At 33.8% G+C, this 24,594-nt stretch overlaps 1 protein-coding gene across 1 annotated transcript in view; it reads left to right on the top strand.

Moving 5' to 3' along the window:
* IQCM (IQ motif containing M) overlaps nucleotides 1-24,594 on the top strand; it is a 469,590-nt gene that overhangs the window by 255,275 nt on the left and 189,721 nt on the right. Inside the window, 2 exon segments of the mRNA XM_025386437.1 lie at nucleotides 6,400-6,544; nucleotides 10,775-10,909. Of these exon segments, the coding sequence (XP_025242222.1) occupies nucleotides 6,400-6,544; nucleotides 10,775-10,909 (280 nt within the window).

Here is a 24,594-nt window from a genome sequence, read left to right as displayed (position 1 = left end):
GTTCATTTATTCAATAACATATGTATTTTTTAATTTGATAATAGTCACTATATACTGGGTCCAATTTCCTGCCTGGTGTGTGAAGAGCATACATAGTCTAGTGAGTAATGCAGATAACTGAAAGAAGTCTTAGGTATCATCATAGCATTTAGAAAGGCCATTTAACCCCAAGTGTGTTTGATGCGCAATTGGATAAGACCAATAAACTGAGATCTGGACGGTGAGGGGTATCTTTATTTTGTCAGGTGTACTGGGAGGCTGAGAGGCACAGGAAAGACCATATCAATGAGCTTAGGTGAACTATTTACATTTAAGGGGCTGGGGCATAGTTGGGAGGACAATGGCAGTAAAGGAAGTTGAAGGTAGGAATCAGATTAATAACGTTCTTAGAAACCTTAATAAGGAGTTTATACTTGGTGTCTGAGAATGGATGCCTTTAAAATAGATCAGTGACACAAATATATTTGTATTTTTGAAAAATTACTGACTTTGGACAATGGATTGGGAGGAGAGGGTGACAAAATGGAAGGAGAACAACTAGTATGCTTTTTCAGTAATCTACTGCATGGTGGTGATGGGGAAATGGACAGTTGATAGGACTCTTGGGTTTGGTTGTATTTGGAGATAAGGAAGAGGGTGGAGTCAAGAATGATTCCCAGGTTCTTGTCTTGAGCAATCTGGTGTATGGTTGAGAAATGCAGAATCTAAGGGGAGGGGCAGGCAGGAGGGAGCAGTAGAAAGGAATGAAGGTAGAGTCCAATTTTCAACACTGGGCTTAAAGCTTCTGTGGGAAATCCTTGAGATGTCTGGGAAGCAGTTGAGTATATGGGTCCAAAATTCAGAAGGGAGATTGGGCCATATAGAAAGACTTGGGATTCATCAGTAGTTCTTAAATTCTTTCACTGAGAAAGAATGTAAAACCCTCTCATCTATAAAAGTACCTCACTTTGGTAATGAATCTCATCATATTTCTAAGAAAGCTCTTCCCCCAGGTGTTGCTCCTTTACTTCATTCAGGTCTCTGCTCATTGTCACATTACCGAAAAGCTGTCCCATACTAACCTGTACAAAATAACTCTCTAATCACTCCCTGTCTCTTTTAAAGCACTTTATTGTTCTTCGTGGCACTTACTACCACCTAAACTATATTCGTTTATTAGATTATTGCTCCTTTCACTAAAATGTAACCCTCTGAAAACAGAAATTTTATCTTTCCTGTCTTCACAAGGTCTTGTACCTTCCTGGCCCACACTAGGAGCCTAATACACGTTTTTAATAAATTATTTTCAAGAGAGTGAAGGATACATAACAGCATTTTGGGGCCAGGAGGATTTGAAATTTGAGGAACCTCTTCTAAATATGTTGATGCAGCTCCCTGACCAAGGATGCCGTCCTTGAAACCTGCTGCCACCCATAGATTTGAGAATCATCATTACTGATACTAATTGGAGGCATGAGAGTCCATGTCATTGTCTAGGGAGACTATATAAAGAGAGAATCCTACAAAGAAAGATTGAGAGAAACTGGTTGGCGTTCAAAGGGAAGCAGAAGATGAGTATTCCACAAACATGAAAGTAGTAACCAGAGAGGTAAGAAGAAAACCAGAAGATGCTACATCAAGGCACTTGAAAGGCAGTAGAAGGAAGAGGGTTAGGTCCACAGTCTCCAATGCTGCTAGACAGAATTTTCTGGCTCTAGTAACAGTAAGTTCATGCAGTGAAAACATCTGCAGTAGATAAATTGAGGCACTATGAGGTTTAGAGAAGGATAGTTTAAGATAAAAAATATTTATGTATGCTTAAATGCTCATTGGAAGAAGCCAGTAAGAGGGAAAGGTTGTCAATACAAGAAAGATGAAGATAATCTGTATTATAAGGCCTTTAAGGAGATTGGAGGGGGTGGATTTCCAAGATACTTGACAAGATTAGCGTTAAGTGAGAGGAAACATATTTCTCCATTGTTGCAGGAGAAGAAGATGTGTAGATGCAGTTAAGTATTTAGACTTGCTGGTGGGAAGTTGAGGTTGCAATAAACTAATTGTTTTTTCTTCCTTTGTGAAGTAAGGAATTGGGCCATTTGGTGAGAGTAAGCATTTAGATGGGTTTGAATGTTTGAGGAGATTGAGGTACTACAGAAAATGGCAGAGAGATGCCTTAAAAAGCATGCATGAAATTCCAGGCCACTTTGAGAACCTCACTGAGGTTGGTGATCAAGAATTGGAGTGGTATCATTTCTCCAGGTTGTATAATTTTCTTTAGTAATTATGAAAAACGAGGCATGGAGATGTAACATAATTACCCAAAGTTGGACATCTTGCAAGTGATATAGATGAGAATGAATTTTGAGAATCAAACATAAGTCTGTCTAGCTCCAGAGCACTGTAAAACATGAGACCATTCTGGTACCAGAATTGTCCAATCATTGCAAATGGTGGAGTCTTTTCTCAGGTCAGGAAACTCCAATGTTTGGAGTTTCCTGCCAAAAGCCAAGGCTAGATAATACTCCCACCTGGTGCTAGTAGAGCTAATTCAGGTGAGCTCACACCAGAAACATGAAGATAAGAACCACGGCCTGTAGAGAGGTACCCTTTCTATGGCAATTAGGAGCTGCTATTTAACGTTTTTCAGAGTACACTGTGGGGGAAACAATATATTTTTATTTATATTTAATGATAAAGTTGACCAAGAATGTTTATTTAACAGTTTCTGTACTGAGCAATTAGACATAGAGTGATTGAGGCATATGCTTCAGATAGTAGTAAAAATAATCTGTTTGACTCAGATCAAAGTGAGTACAGCAAGCAACATGGACACAGAGGAGAGGCCTGAAAAAGTGCAAGAGGAACCAAACCTAGGAGAGACACATGTCCACTAGCTATGCATGGAATAAGGTCTTCACTAGTTTCTTAGTGGATGGGGAAGTGAATATAAGATTCACACTTAGTGGTATTTGTGGCTTGCATATTTGTAAGTGTGTGTTTATGCATATGAGATTGAGATAACGATTTAGAATGTTCAATTATTATTTCACTGTGTATAGGTTTAGTAATTTAAAAAATTTTCCGTTTTGTTTTTATAAGACTTTTGAATAAAGACTTTTTTGATATTTTCATACCTAAATGCTTAGATAAGGTTAGACTTCAATAAATGTGGTCAAGATATCTTCTTATAGGTTTATAGCATTTTCTTTTCAAAGTTAAAAAGTCAAACTGGCAAAATATTTGCTGAAATATGACACAAAGTTTAAAAAACCTAACATATAAAGATCTCTTCCAAACTGATAAGAAACACACTAATGGAAATTAAGTCATACTAAGTGTCATATGATGGCGGAATTCTCCAAAAGTTGAATAAATTACTTAAGAAAAAAAAGACATGACCATATCAAGCAAAAGCAAATTGAAATAAATACTGGAAAATTTTATTAAATGTTGATAGGTATAATACATTTGTCCATTAAGATAATAGAAATTTGAATATTATAATCAGTAATTTGCAATAACTATATTGCAATATTGCTGTTGTAAGTAGAAATTTGTATTTTTTTCTGATAAATTCTACCTTGAGAAATATTTAGACTTATAGTGAAAGATTTACATACTGAAATGTAGCAGCACAATAGCTGAAGCATATTTCCATGCAAAAGGCTGGTAGGGACACTCCCTGTAATAAAAACCACATGGATGGACCATTGTAATTTTCTCTGGCTCAACTTCCTAACCATGAAACGCCCTAGGTGACCTTCCAAATGCCTGAGATCTGAAAAGGGCTCCCTTACAAGATAGGTTGTGTTGCCCAAAAGAGTTATTACATTCAGAGGAAAAGGTACTCAAATTGAAGTAGGTGGTTGCCCAATGCCCTTCCTTTTCTCAGAGACATCATCTGTCCAAGTAGCACATTCCAAGCAGGAACTTTCCTCTTCATGTTTTAAAGATACAATCAAAACACTGCTTGATTCTTAATTATAAGCAAAAGAAATCCAGTTACAGATTTAAGCAGAAAGATGTTGAGGAGGATATTGTACACAGGTGTAGAGAACTAAGTTCAGAAACATAAAGGAATAGTAAAGGCTGAGTAGCTCCCAGTAATCCAGCCAAATCCTATACAGAAAGAGTCTGATGCAGACACTGAATCCTGGGTGTTCCTGACTTCACAAATGCTGCCCTTGAAAAATGTATATTTGTGCTACAGTTACTCTATCACACAAATAGATTTCCCACTGTTTCACTCTTAAAAGCATTATTTGTTTCCATTCAAAGTTTGGGATTGGTGGAGTTAATGGTGAAGTTCACGTGTCTACATCCTAGCAACAGAAGAGGTATGAGTCATAAGCATCTGACTTTTGGCTTCAAATTGTGGGAAGTGGGTTCTGCCTCCCACTAAGATTCATATGTAGGGAATGTGCCAAAAGTGCAACCAATTTATTATCTTTTTAAAAGACAAAAGCCTATTGAACAAAAGGCAGATTAAAAACACACATTGAAAAATGCTATTAAATGTTGAGAGACATTAGCAAACATCCAGAATCTGCTATTAGATGGAAGGAGAAAGGAGAAGAGGAAGGTAGTAAAATTATGCTAATTTATTTTTCATTCAAGTAAACAAAAAATATTTCACATAAACAGAAAATAACATGACAGAAACAAGAAAAATAATGTGTAATATGGGCCGGGCACGGTGGCTCACGCCTGTAATCCCAGCACTTTGGGCAGATAACAAGGTCAGGAAGTCGAGACCATCCTGGCTAACATGGTGAAACCCCGTCTCTACTAAAAATATAAAAAATTAGCTGGGCATGGTGGCGGGCGCCTGTAGTCCCAGCTACTTGGGAGGCTGAGGCAGGAGAATGGTGTGAACCTGGGAGGCAGAGCTTGCAGTGAGCTGAGATCCCGCCACTGCATTCCAGCCTGGGCAACAGAGTGAGACTCCGTCTCAAAACAATACATAGATAAATACATAAATTAATTAATGTGTCATATGAAATACGCTAGGAAACAAACAAACAAAAAAATCCTATAGAATGGGTGAAAACACGGCCAGGTGCGGTGGCTCATGCCTGTAATCCCAGCACTTTGGGAGGCCAAGGTGGGCGGATCAGGAGATCGAGACCATCCTGGCTAACATGGTAAAACCCCATCCCTACTAAAATACAAAAATTAGCCGGGCATGATGGCGAGTGCCTGTTGTTCCACCTACTCAGGAGGCTGAGGCATGATAATCGCTTGAACCCGTGAGGCAGAGGTTGCAGTGAGCTGAGATCACACCACTGCATCCACTGCACTCCAGCCTGGTAACAGAGCGAGACTCCGTCTCAAAAAAAAAAAAAAAAAAGAATGGATGAAAACACTAAATTAAAAGGAATGTAGAGATGTAGAGTATAGTTAAGTGGGCTCTCAAATGTCTCTATGCTGGTTTCAAAACCAATTATACAACTTACTGGCTATGGGGCCTTGGGAAAATTATTTAAAGATTTTCTGCTTCAGTTTTTTCATTTATAATATGGTATGCAAAACACAGAAAAGGAAAGCCTACTCAGTGGAAAATGTGTAAATGTAAACACATTCCTAAACAAACAAGAAATAATGAAAATTTTAAAAATTAAGCCTTTAAGAAGTCAAGAACAGGAAAATAAATCTAAATATTATTTAGAAGTAAATTAATAAAGATATATAGAGACATTAATAAGCCAGAAAATGTAAAATGTAAAAAAAGTTGACTTGTTAACTAAAAGGGAATTGCTCTTTAGAAAAGAGAAAACAAATACAAAATAGGTAAATATTTAAAACTTTAATAAAAAAACTGTTCTGGTGGAATGTTGAAAATGCGTACACAGAAGAATGTAGTCACAGGTAAACTAATAAAGCAAAATGTGCATATATGCTGAAAAGGGTTAATTTCTTGAATATTCAGAGATTTTTAGAAATCAGCAACAACAACAACAAAACCTTAAAAAGCCCAGGGAAAAATAGGTAAAGGACATGAATGTACAATTTCCAAAGGAAATAAAAGAGGAAGATTTGAGCAACCAGGGTGGACTGCTTAGACAAGAATCATCCATTACAGAATAATACTTTAATAAGACTACATCTTTTCTGGCAGAGTAGGCTACATATTATAGAAATCCGGACACAAGTGTAGGAAGTGTCTGTGAAAGAAGCAAATATTGGAAGCTCTATTCTATGGGAAGTATGAATATATAATAACAAAGCAATTCATAATGGAAATCTCTGAACTACAGGGAGATTGTGTTACTCTACAATGCATATATTTAACCAACCTGGGCAACCAACAATAAATACACCCATAATCTAAGAAACTAGGTGAAATAGACTAAATGAAAGAGGCAAGTCATATTAAATATAAATACTAGAAATATATAAGGAGCTTTTTTGTCTTTGTAGGCTTTATATCATGGACCGGATATGAAAGCAGCTATTAACATGTATGGCAGACTAATCCACCGTGTTAGATATCGACGTGGTCTTTGGAGGACAAGACAAATTGTCAACTTATCAGAGCTAGAGGAATGGATGGACCGAAAAAAATGTAAGTGATGCAGACACTTCTGGTTTGAATTTAAGTTTGGAGTTAATTTAACCATGGAAATTTTAAATATAATTACCTGTAGAAAGCAAAGGTAGATTATATTTTATATTGCTGTAAGCAATTTGCATTTTAAGTTAGCATGTTGTATATTTGAATTAATTTATTTGGATCCTCTGCAAGTAACAGAAAACTCATTCTAGCTAACCAAAGCAAAAAGGAAATTTAACGGGAGAATATTGCAAAGATAGTTAAAGAGTTGGATTTCAGACTGAATATTAAACACAACTGCTTCAGAGATCTAGGGAGGAGGAAATAAGGGACAATCTGAATTTGCCTCTGGGGGATAGATAAACCCTTATCACTTAAAGACTCTTTGTTGCTATGCTTTAAATTCATATTCCAGGGAGATAGCAACTGATACGTATAGCTTGAGTCACAAATCCAACACTTTACAATGGGAGGGTAGGGAATCTTGCTTGAGAGTTGCACCGAAACTCTTCATTGGAGGAGGGATAGCTGCACAAAGGAAAATTAAGTATTTATACCAGAATAGTAGTTAATGGACACTGAGCATACTAAACAACATATTGCTTATTAGTGTTAGAATTCTATTCATAGAACAAATTCTCTAATTTATATCTTAATTTTCAGAGATTCCAATTTATATTTATATTTAATGAATTCAGTATTGCTTAGGATTAGGATAGATTATTAGAGCCAGTTTCTTGACTAAAAAAAGATACAAGTAAATTATATTTAATTGCAATCATTGTCTTGCTGCTTTATAAGGTAAAAATGTGAAAATGTTGGTAGTCTCAGCTAGTCATACAGTATTTATTTTACATTTAAGACTAAGTTCCATGAAGAAAGGGATTATGTCTGTTACATTTATCAGTAAATACTATCTAGCAAATGCCTGGTTTATAAGAAGGACTCAAAAATATTTGTTAAAATGATAGTTTTCATTAAGTTATGATAAAATTATGTGCTAAAAGCTATTTACAGTTAACCAGAACTCTTTGAGTTAGAATAGTTTCTTTTCTGTGGCTAGAGGTAAAGGGAGGAAGTCAGAGAAGAGTAGAAAGAGAAAAGAGAAAGAGAGATTGTTCTATATAAGTCAGAGGTTGCTAGATTAATTCACCCAGTCCAGCCCAACAACCTGGTTTCTAGAGAAAAGAGCAGAAAGGAGCAAAGTGTTGGAGAGATGGGAAGACAGGAAGAAGAAAGAATGAGAAAGTGCAAGAGAGAGAGAGGCAGAAAAAGAGAAGATCCTTCTCCCATTAGGAAGCTACTTGGACTCCTTTTACTTATAGAACCGAGAGAGAGTCAGATTTTAAGACTTTTGCCCATAAACTCTCCATACCACTAGTACAAAATTCAGGAAGATCTTAGTACTCTTTTTATGAATAGTAGTTTATATTATATAATCTAATATGAATGTACTGATTTTATAATACCACAATATATACTAAAACCTTACAGTTATTACACTGGCCAAATTTTCTTTTCCATCCACTTTAATTTTTAGCTACTGACTTCCAAATCACATATCCTTTCCAAAATGCTCCTACTATTTTACTCAATTAGTCTTCTCTACATACCCCAAACTATCACTAAATTGATTTTTTTCACATTATGGAATGTTGCTTATTTTTCATATCTTTACTTTCTTTCTATGATTTCTCTTTCTCAATTTGTAACTGCAGATTTCAATATTTTTGCATCCTGAAATATCCCCTCAGTTTGAAAAAAATTAATGTGATTTCTGTTTTCCATCCTGGACTCTGGTGCTTTCTAGCTGAGTTTTTTGAGTAAAAGTCTTCTAGATAGTGAGAGATAAGCCAGGTGGACTATGGGAGGAGGAAGGTTCTAAGGAGAGGCGGCAGCAAGCACAAAGGCCTTAATTTGGAGGCTGCTAGTCTTGGAGGAAGCCAGGAGACTAGTATTACTGGAATGAAGTTTGTGACTGGAGAGCAGAGCAAGATGGAATTGGAAAGGTAGTCGGGAGCACAGGTTTTGTCAAGCTTTATAGACCATTGTATTTTACCTTGAGAGAACTGGGAAGCCATTGGAGGATTGGGAACAGAGGACTATGAAGCAACTTGTGTTGCAGACATCACTCTGGTAATTTTGTTGAGAATAGGCTAACATGTGGCAAAAACAGAATAAAAGAGTCCAGTTAGGACAGATGGTGGTCTGTCCAACATGGGAACTGAACAGTAGAACAGAATTTGGTAAATGAATAATTTAAAGAATTACCAACCAGAGCATTCATTTACATTGAGGGATAAAGTAACTCAATAGAGGCAGAATTTGCAAGTTCTAATTCGTCTTCGTGTTACTTAGAAAATTCTTCATCTTTTCCATGTGTTGATGGCTAATTGGGTGATATTTGGCAGATACCTATACAACTTTTTAAGCATCTTTCAATTATCAGAAAATTTCATTAATTTTTGTGATTTAAATTTTGTATTTACCCTAGGTATATCATCCTTGAATACTAATTCTCCTTTCATGTTGCTGAAAGTTTGCTCATAGGGCATAATATACAGGTTAAGGGCACTGTTATCAATTATACAGTTTCAAAGCCATAATATTAATAGGTATGTCAATATTATCTTGTGAGAAACATATAAAATGATTAATTCAAGGAGAAACTAATAAAGGGCTATATACTTTTACAAGGAGAAATACATTTACTTAATCACAAAAGTAAAAGGTGATATTCTTTTTGTTTTAGTTTAGAATCAGATGCTGAGACAGTAATTCAAGTACAACTAATTTGCTTGGGAGTTAATACTAGGCAATACTGTTAATGGAATGGAGAAAGGAGACAGAAGGGAGAGGGGTCAAAAAAGAGTGCAATATCAAGCAAATTACCACGTGGACAACTGGAGCTTAATCCCTCTAGGGAACTCAGAAAAAACAGTGTAAACAACTTGAGTGCTGGGTCTTTCTCAGCCAACTCCTGAGTCTGGTTGAGGCCCACTGCTTGGTGCATAGATGGGTTGTGTGAAGGCCTGTAGCCAGAGGGAGCCCTTAGGCAATGGAATGCAGATGCTGGCAACTGAACATCAAGTTAGCATGCACAGAATTAAGGGACAAGGAGATATGGATGGGACACTGAAAGAAACTGCTCTAGTTTGCTTATTTCAAAAGAGACAAATAGTCATACATACACTAAATATAAATTTTCATTTATTGTACTGCTGTGTTTTAGGATCTCAAATAGCTATTCATATTTAGACAATCACTAAATATGTCTTGAATCTGTTGATGTCTCATAGCTATCTCCCTCAACTAAATGAATGAATGAATGAATGAATGAATGAATGAATAGAAAAACTGAAATCCATGTGGTTGAGTGCCAGGATGATATAACTTCTGTTAGAAACCACCTTGGTGCCCTTTGCCATTGGCAGTCGGAGCTAAACCTGTATTTGAGCAGTTGCTGACATCCTGTAAATGTTCTTATACAATCAGCTTCATGGGGTTAAATGTAGCATATTTCAAAGTAGAAACTCAATGTCACTTTTTTGAAAAAAGAAAAAAATTATTTACGGAAAACTACACTTATAAAATGTATGCATCAATTGTCTTGCTCGTTATCTAACTCCTTTCTAAAGTCAAGTATGGGAGATAAGTGACAGGTGGCCCAACTGAGTGGTTTTCTGTGGTAGTCTTGAGCCAGGAGTGACAAAGTACCTTAAATGTGAAAGTAGAAATACATGAAGTTAGTGAGCAAAAAGTAGATATTGCACCCAAGTAGGGGCCAACTTTAGAAACAGAATAAGCCATCCAAAGTGGAATTACCAATTTAAGTAGTTAGAATGTGAGTAAAAGCCAAAAAGAGATGAAAAAAGTAGAGCAGTTAATAAACAATGAAGAGTGAAGTGGATCAGTAGGTGTCAGGTCCTCAGAAGTCCTGATATAAAAGCTACGTCTTATGACATGGTTGAGTTGACATTATAGGATTTATCGTCAACTGTCATGAAGCCAGTATAGAAGGTGCCAGTATTCATCTTTGGGAATCAAGTAAAAATTTCACTACTGTGGAATGTGAGGAGAGAGAAACGTGCCCACTTCCTTCTAACCTTTGCCAGAAGGTCGACATAGTGCTAGACTAATCATGGAGACTTATTGGTATACAGGAAAGTAAAGCTAGAGTTAAAGTTTTTTACTTGATATATTGTTTAAAAAATATTTTCTTTTACATTTTTGTCCTTTTAGTCTATGAAATAATGTTTGCTAAGAGGGAATATTGGCCAAAAATGGAAAGAAGTGAGCTCCCCAATTTCTTCAGTGACTGTGGACATTTCCCAACTCAGAAACAAATTGATGATACTTGGGACCTGGTCCATCAAGGTGAGTAGTTTCTCATTTCTTTTTCTTATTTTTCTCCTTTTCCTTTCAACTTTCTTCTTTTCTCTTTCCCAACTTTCCTCAGTTGTTCTCTTCCTTTCTTCATTCCTTCCCTTACTTTTACTAAACTTTTTTTATAAGTCCTTTCCCTCAAATTTATTTGTATCTGATCTTAATATTTGTGAAGGAAAATATTTGAAAAGTAGGTTAAAAGAAGTTAATACAATACAGGTTTTTTGGAGGAAGATGGAAGAGATGGTTTTCATTTTTATAGTTTTTAGGTGTTTTTTGATATAAAATAAGTTACATCAAGTTGAGTATATTTTAAACCATCGTGTTTTAAATACTGATGCTAGGAGGCTTTCTCCTGGATAGTTAGATTTGGTACTGGAGAACACAGTCAAGTTAAAATGTGTAAACATTGTAAGCTATTTCAATATAATATAGTTTCACAGAAAATCATTTCTTTTCTGAATAATAAGTGAAAAATATTGTTTATGGGAATATTTAATAATTTAAATGGAGCAAGATTTCTCTCTTCACTAAAGACTAATAAGAGGATGTAAATTGTCACAAAAGCATGAAAAAAATCTCAATGAATTTTCCTTTAATTTCTTAAGATTCTTCTCAGCTTTTCTTTCTTTTTTTCCCCAGCTTTATCGAAGTATAATTGACAAATTAAAATGGTTTATATTAAAGATGTAATGTGATGATTTCAGATACATATGCATTGTGTAATGACTACCACAATCAAATTAATCAACATATCCATCACCATCCATAGGCACTGTGTGTGTGTGTGTGTGTGAGTGTGAGCGTGTGGTAAGGACATGTAAGAACTATTCTCCTAGCCAATTTCAGGTAATTAATACAGTATTAACTACAGTCACCATGCTGTACATTAGATCCCCAGAACTTATTTGTCTTTCAAACTGAAAGACAAAAATTTGTATGTTTTGACCAACCTCTCCTTAATTCCCTCCAACCCTCAGCCCTGGCAACTGCCATCCAACTCTATGCTTTTATATCAACTTTTATAGATTTCACATATAAGTAAGACTACACAGTGTTTGTGTTTCCATATCTGGCTTATTTAACTCAACATAATGTCTTCCAAGTTCATCTTTATTGTGACAAATGACAAAATTTCCTTATTTTTAAAGGTTGAATAACATTCCATTGTGTATAATACCACTTTTTTAATCCATTCATTTGTTGACAGGCACTTACAGTGCTTTCTTATCTTGGCTATTGTGAATAATGCTGCAATGGAGGTACAGATATCTCTAACAAACTGATTTCATTTCTTTGGATATATACCCAGTAGTAGGATTGTTGGATCTCATGGTAGTTCTATTTTTAATTGTTTAAGGAAATTCCATACTATTTTACATAGTGGGTATACCAATCTACATTCTACTAATAGTGTACAAAGGTTCCCTTTTCTCTGCATTTTTGCCAATACTTGCTATCTCTTGTCTTTTTAATAATAGCTATCATACTAGGTGTGAGGTAATATCTCACTGTTGTTTTGACTTGCATTTCCCTGATGATCATATACCTGTTGTCCATTTGCATATCTTCTTTGGAAAAATGCTTATTCAGGTTTGTTGGCCATTTTTGAATTGAATTATTTGGGGGTTTTTACTATTAAGTTGTATGTTTATCATTTATTTTGGATATAAATCCTTTATCAGACATATGGGTTGCAAATATTTTCTCGCATTCTACAGATTTTCTTTTCATTTTGTTGATTGTGTTTCCTCTGCTGTGCATAAGCATTTTAGTTTGATGTAGTCCCACTTGTTTTCTAAAAATTATTCTTATTTTTTATGATAGAGACTGGGATCTAAGTTGCTTAGGCTAGTTTTGGACTCCTGGGCTCAAGTGATCCTCCTGCCTCAACCTCCCGAGTGGGTGGGACTACAGGCACATGCCACTGTGCCCAACTGTTTTTTGTTTGTTTGTTTTTGCTTCTGTCATGTGTGCTTTTGGGGTCATATTAAAAACTAAAACCATAGCCAAGATTGCAATCACAGTGCTTTTCCCCTGTTTTCTTCTAGAAGTTTTGTGGCTTCAGACCTTACATTTAAGTCTTTAATCCATGTCAAGTTAATTTTTAAATATGGTGTTAAATAAACATCTGATTTTATTCTTTTGCATGTGGTTATCAAGTTTGCCCAACACCATTTATTGTAAAAACTATCCTTTCCCTATTGTGTATTCTTAGCACCCTTGTCAAAAATTAGTTGCATATAAATGCATGGGTTTTTCTCTGGGCTCTCTATTCTATTCCATTGGTCTATTTGTCTGTTTTTATGCCTGTACCATACTGTTTTGAATACTATAGCTTTTAAATACAGGTTGAAATCAGGAAATGTGATGCCACTAGCTTTGTTCTTCTTTCTCAAGATTTATTTGGCTATTCAGGAACTTTTATAGTTTCATGTAATTTAGGTTTGGTTTTTATGAAATGCCATTGGAATTTTGATAGGGATTGCATTGAATCAATAGATCATTTTGAGTAGTATAGGCATATTAACAATGTAAAGTCTAATTCATGAACACAATATATCTTTTCAATTATTTGTGTCTTCAGTTTATTTAATCAGTGTCTTATGGTTTTCAGTGTACAGATCTTTTACCTCTTGGGTTAAATTTATTCCTAAATATTGTATTTTCTCTGATGCGATTGCAAAGGGAGTTGTTTTCTTAATTTCTTTTTCAGATAATTTTTTGTTAATGTAGAGAAATGCAACTGATTTTTGTTTGTTAGCTTTTCTTTCTATTTATATACTCATGCTCTGGCTTTCTACTGTGTTTAGAGATAATGTCACCACAATGTAATTGAGAAGAGATGGTAAGGAAGTGAAACAAACATTTCAAGACTTTTTTTTTTTTAAATCTAAAGAAAGGGCTCACATACTAGTATGAAGGTGTGAGTAAATCAGAATGTAAAGATGGATGCTTCATTATATGTTTGGAGTTCTCTTCTTTCATTCTTAGTGCAAATTTACACAATTCTTTACCTATGGACTTTCTTTTGCCACTGCTGTATCCTAATATCTGGAACAACTTTTTAGACTTTGATAAATATTTGTTCACCTATTTGTAGACGCATCTACATCACTTTGTGCTTCAGTTTAGGTTAAGTGACTTTTTCTTAATGATAAAAGTATTTAATTTTTATTATAGAAAATTTGTAAAATATAAAAGTATATAAAATTTTGAAGATATAGCAATTGTTAACATTAACTATCTCTCTAAGTTTTTCTGTCAATATGACATTATTTTATGAAAATCCAGATTTTCCATATATAGTTTGAACATATTGTTTTTGTTTAACAATACTCATCAGTTTCAAAACTACAAATAATTTTTACAGTGTTATTTTTGACAGAGTAGTAATCTGCCATATGGATGTTCTATAATGTATTTATTGGTATACATTTAAGTTGTTTTCATTTTTCTTATAATAATAAAATAAAAAAATTAAATGCAGCAAAATATAACTAATCAAGTAGTTAAAAAGTATATGACTAGTGTTAGTAATTTAAAATATGTATTTTTTTTCAAATTAACAGCTTCATAGGGATATTTTTCTCTACTCAGTATTTTAGAATATATCATAATGGCTTAGATTTAGAGCATGGCTCTGGGGTTAACTTGCCTGGGCTTAATTCCCTATACTACCACTTTCTAGCTGTCTTTGGACAAGTTATATATTCCTCCTATACCCCACTTTTTTCAGCTGTAATAAGAAGATAATATCTAAGTCACTGGACTGTTGTGAGGCTTAAATGAAATAATTATGTAAAATATGTGGTCCATTGTAAGTGTGCAATAAAAGTTTGTTATTATTCATAAGTAATTCTCACATATTCTTAATTATGAAAATAAACATTTATAATTATCTTTATTTTGAAAATGTTTAAAAATTAAACAAAATTGTATAATGACTCATTTTAACAGAGATTTTATATTGAATGCCATCAATTGGTTTCTACCCATATCATCTCTTTTGATTATCATAATGATCTACATGCTAGAGGAGGTGATATGCTTGTTTATACATATTTTATGGATGGGAGAACTGAGGCTTAGAAAGAGACTTTTCTAAGCTCATTGATGGAGCTGGAACTTTAATATTGCTCTCTTCGAGTTAAGGTGAATGCTTTTTCCATTCTACTCTGTGCAGACATTTTAAAAATCAATGTTATAAAAACATAATTAGATAGATGATTAAAACATTCTTGATAGCAAGAGCTGCCTTTTATTCATGTTTCACAGACTAGCTTAATGCCTTGCAATATGTTAGATTTTTCTGTAAATGATTGTGTCTGTTAAGATTCTTATTTAAACTAAAATTTTCAAAAGAAAAGTTAATTTAAAAGCATATTTTTATTATAATGCAAAAGATTGGAAACTTCCCTTTACAGAAAGGGGCCACTCCAATGTAATTTTAAATGTGTCTAATTATATTGGTCCATCCAGCTACAACACTTTTTGATGCATAATAAGATTTAATTTAAAATGGAGGAGATATTCTAAAATACGAAAAGACAACAGAAAATTGATGTAAGAAGGAGCTAAATTAATGGATTCCTATTTGCTTCTGGTATATATTCTATTCTTAAAAGAATTTTATTTTATGCATTTTAGATTGTCTGTCATCTTCATTCATACTGACTTCTTTGATTGTGTATAATAGCTCCAGATGTGCAACCTACGCATTTTTTCATCTAGTATAATATTTCACCTGAACGCATATGTAGCTAATTCAATTGATTAACTACTTTAGTGTACAACACCAAGTGGGTCACATTTCTGAAACTGTCTTCAGGTATTTTTAGCTTTTTTTTTCATTCTTTATTCTTATCACTATGGTAACAAAAAAATTTGTGACTGAGGACATGATTTTTGTCTAAAAATCTTACTTTGGGAGAATGAAGCAACTTCCGGCTGCATGTGTAGGCAGATCTTAAAAGCTGCAGAATATGCAAACATGAAAACCATTACTTGATATTCATTTAAATTCCAATAAATGAAACTAATAATATGAGAATAGCATATCACAAAGTAAATAAAATAATGAATTGTGGGCATATATATATTATCTACTTATACTTCTGTCCAGTCCTTAGAAATGTGAACTTTGAAGGTTTTCCCCTATTTTTCCAACATGTAAATAGAACTTTTAGTTCATTTTCTGCAATTAAGATAATCAAAAAACTCAACAACAATGATAAGTTCATTTGTAGTGAGGAGCCCTGGACCAAAATCTTAAAAAACATGAAAGGTACTTACTTATGTTCTGTTTAACCTGAAATATCTTATGCATCTGAACAAATTATAACCTGAGATATGATATGAATCATTTTAGGTTTTCTGACTAGTTAGTGGCAAACTATAACTATTTCCTGAGCCCCCTGTTCCTCAGACCACAGCTTAGTCCACCACAAACCAACAATGCTTCATTTTCTGCTCCTTTACCAATATATAGCTTGTTTTTATTAGATGGGAAACATATAATGATTTTCTCTTAAAAGTTTTTCACATTAACAGGCACTCTAATCATAAAGTTTAATTATTTAGGAAGGGATTTAAAAAGATATTTTTAAAATAGAGGAATTTAGACTATAAAAAATTTATGACTGAAAAATTCTGATGGCAAAAGAATGAAGACGTATCAAAGGTAACATGCTACAATAACCTTATTTTAAATAACTTCTAAAATAGAAATTTAACACATTCTTATTGCAAAACATTTTGAAAATACACACTAAAAATAAAAGGTGAAACACTGGCAACTTTATGTTTGAGAATGGCATGAGGCTCCTGACTAGGGATCAGAATAGGTAGTCAGTTCTTATAAGGATCTTATAAGTTCCCCCATTAATATTTGGTTAAATGTGTTTGGCAATTTATCTTCTTCATTAATAGAATAAAAGGATCACATTATACATATGTTGCTGGTGCAAATCTCAACTCACAAGCTCACTGTTTAAGACTTACTTTATATTTTCAGGCTTCATGCATCAGAAATTTAATTTCAGGCAATTTGACTTTTCATTCTATTTTTCTGAGGTTTTTGCTAAATAAGAGTGGATGACAGTCAATCTCTATTGCTACTGTCAGCCCCAGCCAACCACTGATCTGCTTTTTGTCTCTATAGATTTGCCATTTCTGAAAATTTCTTGTAAATGGAATCATACAATATGAAGCCTGTTAGGTAATGACAGAGCTTGTGGGGTCCAGATGATCTGCAGTATTATCTGTCAACTTTGGCACTTCCTGGTAGTTAGTTCACTACATTACCACATACTAGATCACTTAAACAATGACAATTTAGTGTCTCATAGTTCTAAACACTAGGAGTCTAAGATCAATGTGTTGGCAGATTTGGTTTCCCTTAAGGCCTCTTTTCTGAGCTTGTTTTCCTTCTGTGTCCTCACACGGCCTTTCTTCTGGGCATGATCACCTCAGTATCTCTTCCAGTTTTATAGAGACTCCTGTCCTGTTGAAATAGGGCCCTACCCTTATGACCTCATTTAACCTTAATGCCCTCTTTAAAGGTTGTATCTCCAAATAAAGTCACGTTAGGGGTTAGAGCTTAACAGTTTAATTTTGGGAGAGGACACAATTGAGTCTATAACACCTGGGATATCCATTGATTTATTGGCACTTATTAGTCAATTTAATCAGGATGCAGTAAAGATTCTTTTTAAATTTAATTTAATTTTATTTTTTGAGATGAAGTCTTGCTGTGTTGCCCAGGCTGGAGTGCAGTGGTGCAATCTTGGCTCGCTGCAACCTCTACCTCCTGGGTTCAAGAGATTCTCCTACCTCAGCCTCCCAAGTAGGTAGGAATACAGGTGCCCACCACAATGCCCAGCTAGATTTTTGTATTTCTTTTAGTAGAGATGGGGTTTCACGATGTTGGCCAGGTTGATCTCAAACTCCTGACCTCAGACGATCTGTCTGCCTTGGCCTGCTAGGATTACAGGCATGAGCCTCTGCTCCTGGCCAATTCTCTTTTTATTTTTTGACTTCTCTAATGAGATATAATTTACATCTTAAAAAATTCACCCATTGTAAGGATTCAGTTAAATGATTTTTAGTAAATGTACATTGGTGTACAACCATAAGCATGTTAGATTAAATTTAAAGATTTTTCATAACCTCAAAACATCATTTTGGGCCCAAAATGAGTAATCCCTACTCTGACACCCAGCCCCAGACAACCACTAGACTGCCTTCTGTCTCTATAGATTTGTCATTTCTAAAAGTTTCTCATAAATAGAATCATGAAATATATAGTCTACAATATATAGACTGGCTTTTTTCAACAATATTTTTGAGGTTCATCCATGTTGTAGCATATTTTAAGTACTTCATTCCTTCTTATTGCTGAATAAGATTTCTTTGTATAAATAAGTCACATTTTATTTATCTATTCATTAGTTGATGGACATTTAGGTTGTTTCTACCTTTTTGTTATGAATAATGCTGCTATGAACATCTCATTGTGGTTTTAATTTGCATTTCTCTAATAATGAATGATATTGAGCATCTTTTATTAGACATTTTTATTTATCTTCTATAGAGAAGCCTATTCAAAACTTTTGCATATTGTTTCAATTGAGAGCTTTATTTTCTTCTTATTAAATTATTGACTTCTTTCTATTCTGGATACAAATTCCTTATTAGATATATAATTTACAAGCATTTTTCCCAGGCTGTGGAATATCTTTTTCTTTTCTTAATGGCATCCCTGAAAAGCAAAGGTTTTTAATTTTTATAAAGTATAATGCATCAGGTTTTTTTTTTTCTTTTCTTGGGTATGCTTGTGTTGTTATATCTAAGAAGTTTTTGCTTGTAACAAGATAAAGGTTTTCTTCTACAATTTTTCCAAGAATTTTAATGACTTACTCTTACTTTTTGGTCTATAGTTTATTTTCTTTCAGCCTATTTGCATATTTGAATATAAAGTGTTTTTCTTATAGAGAGCATAGAGTTTGATCTTTTAAAAATATAGTCTGTTTGATTGGAGTCTTTAATTCATTCATATTTGGTACAATAATTGATATGCTACATTTATGTCTGTCATTTTACTATTTTGTATATGATTCATGTCTCCTTTGTCCCCATGTTCCTCGTTTACTTTCTTCTTTTGAATTTTGTATGTATACTTTTAGTTTATCATTATAATTATACCAGGAATTTTTAAAGTATATTTTAATAATTATTTTCTTAGTGATTGCTCTAGGTGTTGCAATATACATTTTAATTTATTACAATATTTTTAGATAAATATGAAAATAATTCCAGTTAAACATAGTCACTTTGCTTCAATACAGCTGCCTGTCATACCTCCTTTGTGTTGTTATTGTCATATATATAACATATGAAATTTATAAGCCTAGCAATATAGTTTTATAATTATGTTTTATATAATGATATAGTTTTGAAAGGAGTTAAGAGAAGATATTTGCAGATATCTTTTATACTGTTATATATATATAAAACAAATATATAAGTATATAAAATATATCTGCAAATGTATATTGCAAATGTGTATATATATTCATATATATATATGAATTCCTTTGCTCTTCATTATTTCTTTTGCTCTTTACCATTTACCATTTCCTTTGCTCTTCATTATTTCTCTGGATATGAGTTACCATCTGGTGCCTTTTTCTTTCAGCAGGTCTTCTGGTAGTGTATTCATTTAATGTCTTTATGTCTGGAAATGTCTTTATCACCTTTATTCTTGAATAATAGTTTTGCTGGATATAGAATTCTTCGTTGCCAATTTTTTATTTTTCAGTCAGAATTGTGAATATGTCCTTCCACTGCCTTCTGACCACCATTAGTTCTGATGGGAAATCAGCCATTAATCCCATTAATCTTATTTTTGTTATCTTGTGTATGATGAGGCATTTTTCTCTTTCTATTTTCAAGAGTATGTCTTTGCCTTTGTCTTTCAACAGTTTGGCTATGGTGTGTTTACATGTGATCACTTCATGTTTGTTTATTATAGTTGGGATTCATTGAACTTCTTAGATTTTTAGATTAATGTTTTCCATCAAATTTGGCAATTTTCAGCCAATATATTTTTATTCACTTTTCCTCCTCCCTCCTTTCCATTGATAACTCTCATTATATTTATGTTAGTACAGTTAAAGTTTTCCCAGAAGTCTCTGATGCTGTTTATTTTTAAATCTTTCTTTGTTCGGTTGTTCAAATTGGATATCATCTATTAATCTACCTTCAAATTCACTATTTCTTTCTTCTGCCTTTTCAAACCTGTGGCTGAGACCATTTTGTAATTTATTTCATTATTGTATTTTTCAACTCTAGAATACATTTAGTTTCATTTTATTGATTCTATTTCTCTTTATAATCTCTATTTTTAATTTTATCATATTTTTCTTTAATTCTTTAAATATAATGTATATTAATTATTTAGACATGTTTATAGCAGTGTCTTTGAGTTCTTTGTCTGTTAAATGTAACTCCTCTTCACATAAGTATGGGTCACCCTTTTCCATTTCTTGACATGTCTTATTTTGTTGTTGTTATTGTTGAGTACTGGAAATTTTAGATACCATATTGTTACAACTATGGATTCTCCCCTTACCATTATGGCCTGCTCCAGGATTTACTTATGTAAAGGTTTTGGGCAGCGGTGTCTACAACTTTTGTGTAGCAGGCTGCCACTTTTCTGATATTTAGTAGGTATTCTTTAATGCTTTCACCCATCTGAGAGATAAAAGTACATTCTCTTTTCTGGTTAATAATTTAAGGAATAAGTCAAAAAGTGAAAGGAAATTCATGACAGCGTGCTAATGGATACCTTCCTTAGTTGAAGCAATATAGAGTCTTTTTCAATGAAATTGTTTGTAAATATAATTAAATATATTTTAAACACTTAATATGTGCTGTGAAAAGTAATGTGGTTCAAATATTTCAGACTCTCCATAATAGCTAGAGAGACATACACACATATAACTACATACATACTATGTTGCAAGTGCTTAGACATTCACACATGTATCAAGTGCTCAGATGATATAGTATTAATTATATGTTCCTTAGATAGAAGGTAGGATATGAGTTAATCATTGGAAGATGAGTTAACTAGATAAGAAAATAAAAACAAAGGTTTAACACATAGAAGACAGTCAATGTGCAAAGCAGATTAGAATTTTCAGGATAGCTGGTAACACTGAATAGGGGAAAGTCTGTGTCTGTGGGATAGATACCTGGAGAGGGAGCCATGCTACTAAAACTGCTGACTAAAAGACATCTGATCATTTATTTAGATCTAGTTAATTATGATTGCTTTTCCCCATGGGATTCTATTGTTTTCAGTTCATTATTTACCTATCATCTGCCTACTGTAAATGGATGTTTTCAAATATACAATGCAAATTAGATTTTGGAAATAAATCAATTTTGTCAGTAGAAGCTATTTAAACCCTTTCCCCTAGAGCTGAATACCTCTGGATAAACAAGAAACCAAACACTAAAGGCAAAGAGCAACCCTGAAAGATTTGTCTTATCATCACCTTGCTTTAGCTACCTAATCCAGGCAGCTGTTTCTACGATTCTGCTTGCTGTCTTCCCTAGCACTTTTTAAAGATGGTCTCATCTTACATTATTTAACTCTGTTAATGCCTGCTTCCACCCTAGCAATAGCTGTGCAAAGCCTATTAAAGCCCCTGGGAATCATCATGGTTAGCAAAAGTTTTTTTCCCCCCCCCCCCCACTTTCCTGTCTACCCTACAGTCATGTGAGTTGTTACTCCAATTAGTAAGTTACTCTAATTTGCCATTCTGTATTTTTTAGACCTTTGACTCTTATTATTTGGTTTGATATATTTGTACCATTGTTATATAAGCTGCACAGAGAATCTGATTAAATTCTGTAATATTACTTAACAACAGTTATTCTTCTAAAGTGTGTCTGTTTTCTTTAAGTAGAAAGTAACCATCTTTAAGAAACAGTGGGAACAGCAGGGGCTTTAGAACGGTATAACTTCAATAAAGGTATAATTACTTTCACAAGTCTGCTGGAGAGCAAGCCTTTTGGTTCCTTTTGTTAGATCACTGTTTATTAAGATTATACACCCAGTACTCCTAACATGCAGAGAGCCACTAGCAAGTCTTTGTTTTATAATATTAAATTACTATAATATCAGGAATATAAACTCCCTGATGAGAACAACTTAGCTATACAAGTCTCTGATACATGAAAGGAACACTAATATAATATATTGTATCATAAATTCTTGATATACAAGCTGTTAAGATATGCAAAATTTTAATTAATATACTTATCCCAACATCATAAATATAATATTAAGGATATTTTTATTTTTTTCTGGCATTTTTCTTGGTCCAGAGTCCTATAAATTGCCATAGTAAAATGAAAACTTCCAAAAGACTTAAGGTAGTTTTCAGTCCTTTACTGTCATAATGCTTTGTAGTTCTCACTGAATTTGCTTAAGTCACATTTAGTAATGAACATTTTTCTAGCTTTTCTGAATCAAGCTTTTATTATACATTATGCATTGCTCAATAAGGCAACATGATGCTTCCATGCTGTGAAGCCTATCATGCACGATATAAATTATTAGTAGTATTGAATTGAAAGCTTATGATTCAGGTTTGTAAAAGCAAGCCTCTTACTGGGAGCTGCCAGTTTGGCAGAACATAAACCAATTGTTTATGCTAAAAGCTTGCTTTTTTAAAAAGCTTACCTCTAGAGCCATGATTGGTCCATAAGAGTTTAATTTTGGTATTTTGATTTCCAAAATTTAAAATTCAGTTTTCATATTGAAATCAACATGGAATACAGTGGTGTAGCTATATCTTTTATAAACCATGCTGACTTATAAAAGGAGGTATTTATGGAGTAAACTTCTTGGGGGCATAGGTTTTCAGAGATTAATGTAAATATCTCATGTTCCTACTATAAAATTATTGAGTTTTTATTCTTTAAAAATATTCTTGTCAATTATTCCTTAGATACCACTGTGTATATAATTTTAGCATCATGAGGGACCTAACATCCTTTTGGCTGACATTGTTCTGTGGTTTGGATATAGAGGACATGATTTTCATATACCTCTTCATATGCACTTGTCATCTTTTGAAGTAAACACAGATACACACATACAAGCATATTTGCATAGCACATGCATCAATAGTAATGCCCATCAGCATTCACAACTTCCTATAATAAAGGCAGATATCAGAACCACCTCTTTCTCTTTTGTGTGGGGTTTAACTCATAATACTAATCAGAAAAGGCACAAAATTGAATGTACACTTACAATTTATAGTATGCATTTTCTAGCATTAAGGTTTACATTTAACATTAAACAAATATTTAAATAGTGGCTCTTAACCAAGGTCTCATCACCTATTTATGTATTTAAATAAATTGTAAAGTGAGTGCCAAATAAGTTAATTCTAAGAAAGTTAAGGTCCCTAGATTTTTAAAGTAAGAAATACGTTCGAATGGATTAAAGGATAATCCCTATACCATCACTGTCACTGACTAAAATTCTAAAGACAAAAAAAGCAGTAGAAATTTCCCTGCCAGATATATTACCCTTCTTGGACTTTTTCATTCTATACAAATGTGAGAATTAGTCTTTCTAGTTCCATTAAAAGTGCAGTTAATATTAAGACAGTTTGTAGAGAATGGATTTCTTTTTTTCTATTAAATCTTCCTGTTTAACAATAGTGTTGTGGTTTGGCTGTGTCCCCACCCAAATCTCATCTTGAACTGTAGTTCCTATAATCCCCACGTGTCATGGGAGGGATTCAGTGGGAGGTAATTGAATCATGGGAGCAGTTACCTCCCTGCTGTTCTCATGATAGTGAGTTCTCATGAGAGCTTATGACTGTATAAGGGACTTTCCCCACTTTCATTCTGCACTTCTTTTTGCCTGCTGCCATGTAAGATGTGCCTTTGCTCCTCCTCTGCCTTCTGCCATGACTGTGAGGCTTCCCTGTCCATGTGGAATTGTGAGTCCATTAAGCTTATTTTTCTTTACATGCCCAGTATGTCTTTATCAGCATCATGAGAACAGATCAATACAAATAGGCTATCTACTTAAGTTTTGTTTTATATTTTTTAATAAGGGTTTTAAAAAAAATTCTCTATAAAGCAAAAATCACAAGCATTCTTATACACCAGTAACAGACAAACAGAGAGCCAAATCATGAATGAACTCCTGTTCACAATAGCTTCAAAGAGAATAAAATACCTAGGAATCCAACTTACAAGGGATGTGAAGGACCTCTACAAGGAGAACTACAAACCACTGCTCAGTGAAATAAAAGAGGACACAAACAAATGGAAGAACATACCATGCTCATGGATAGGAAGAATCAATATCCTGAAAATGGCCATACTGCCCAAGGTCATTTATAGATTCAATGCCATCCCCATCAAGCTACCAATGACTTTCTTCACAGAATTGGAAAAAACTGCTTTAAAGTTCGTATGGAACCAAAAAAGAGCCCGCATTGCCAAAACAATCCTAAGCCAAAAGAACAAAGCTGGAGGCATCATGCTACCTGACTTCAAACTATACTACAAGGCTACAGTAACCAAAACAGCATGGTACTGGTACCAAAACAGAGATATAGACCAATGGAACAGAA

The sequence above is a fragment of the Theropithecus gelada genome, chromosome 5 (genome assembly GCF_003255815.1).
Source record: "Theropithecus gelada isolate Dixy chromosome 5, Tgel_1.0, whole genome shotgun sequence".
Taxonomy (NCBI): Eukaryota; Metazoa; Chordata; class Mammalia; order Primates; family Cercopithecidae; genus Theropithecus; species Theropithecus gelada.
The sequence above is the reverse complement of the archived record's forward strand: the minus strand, read 5'-3'. Positions and strand labels throughout refer to the sequence as shown.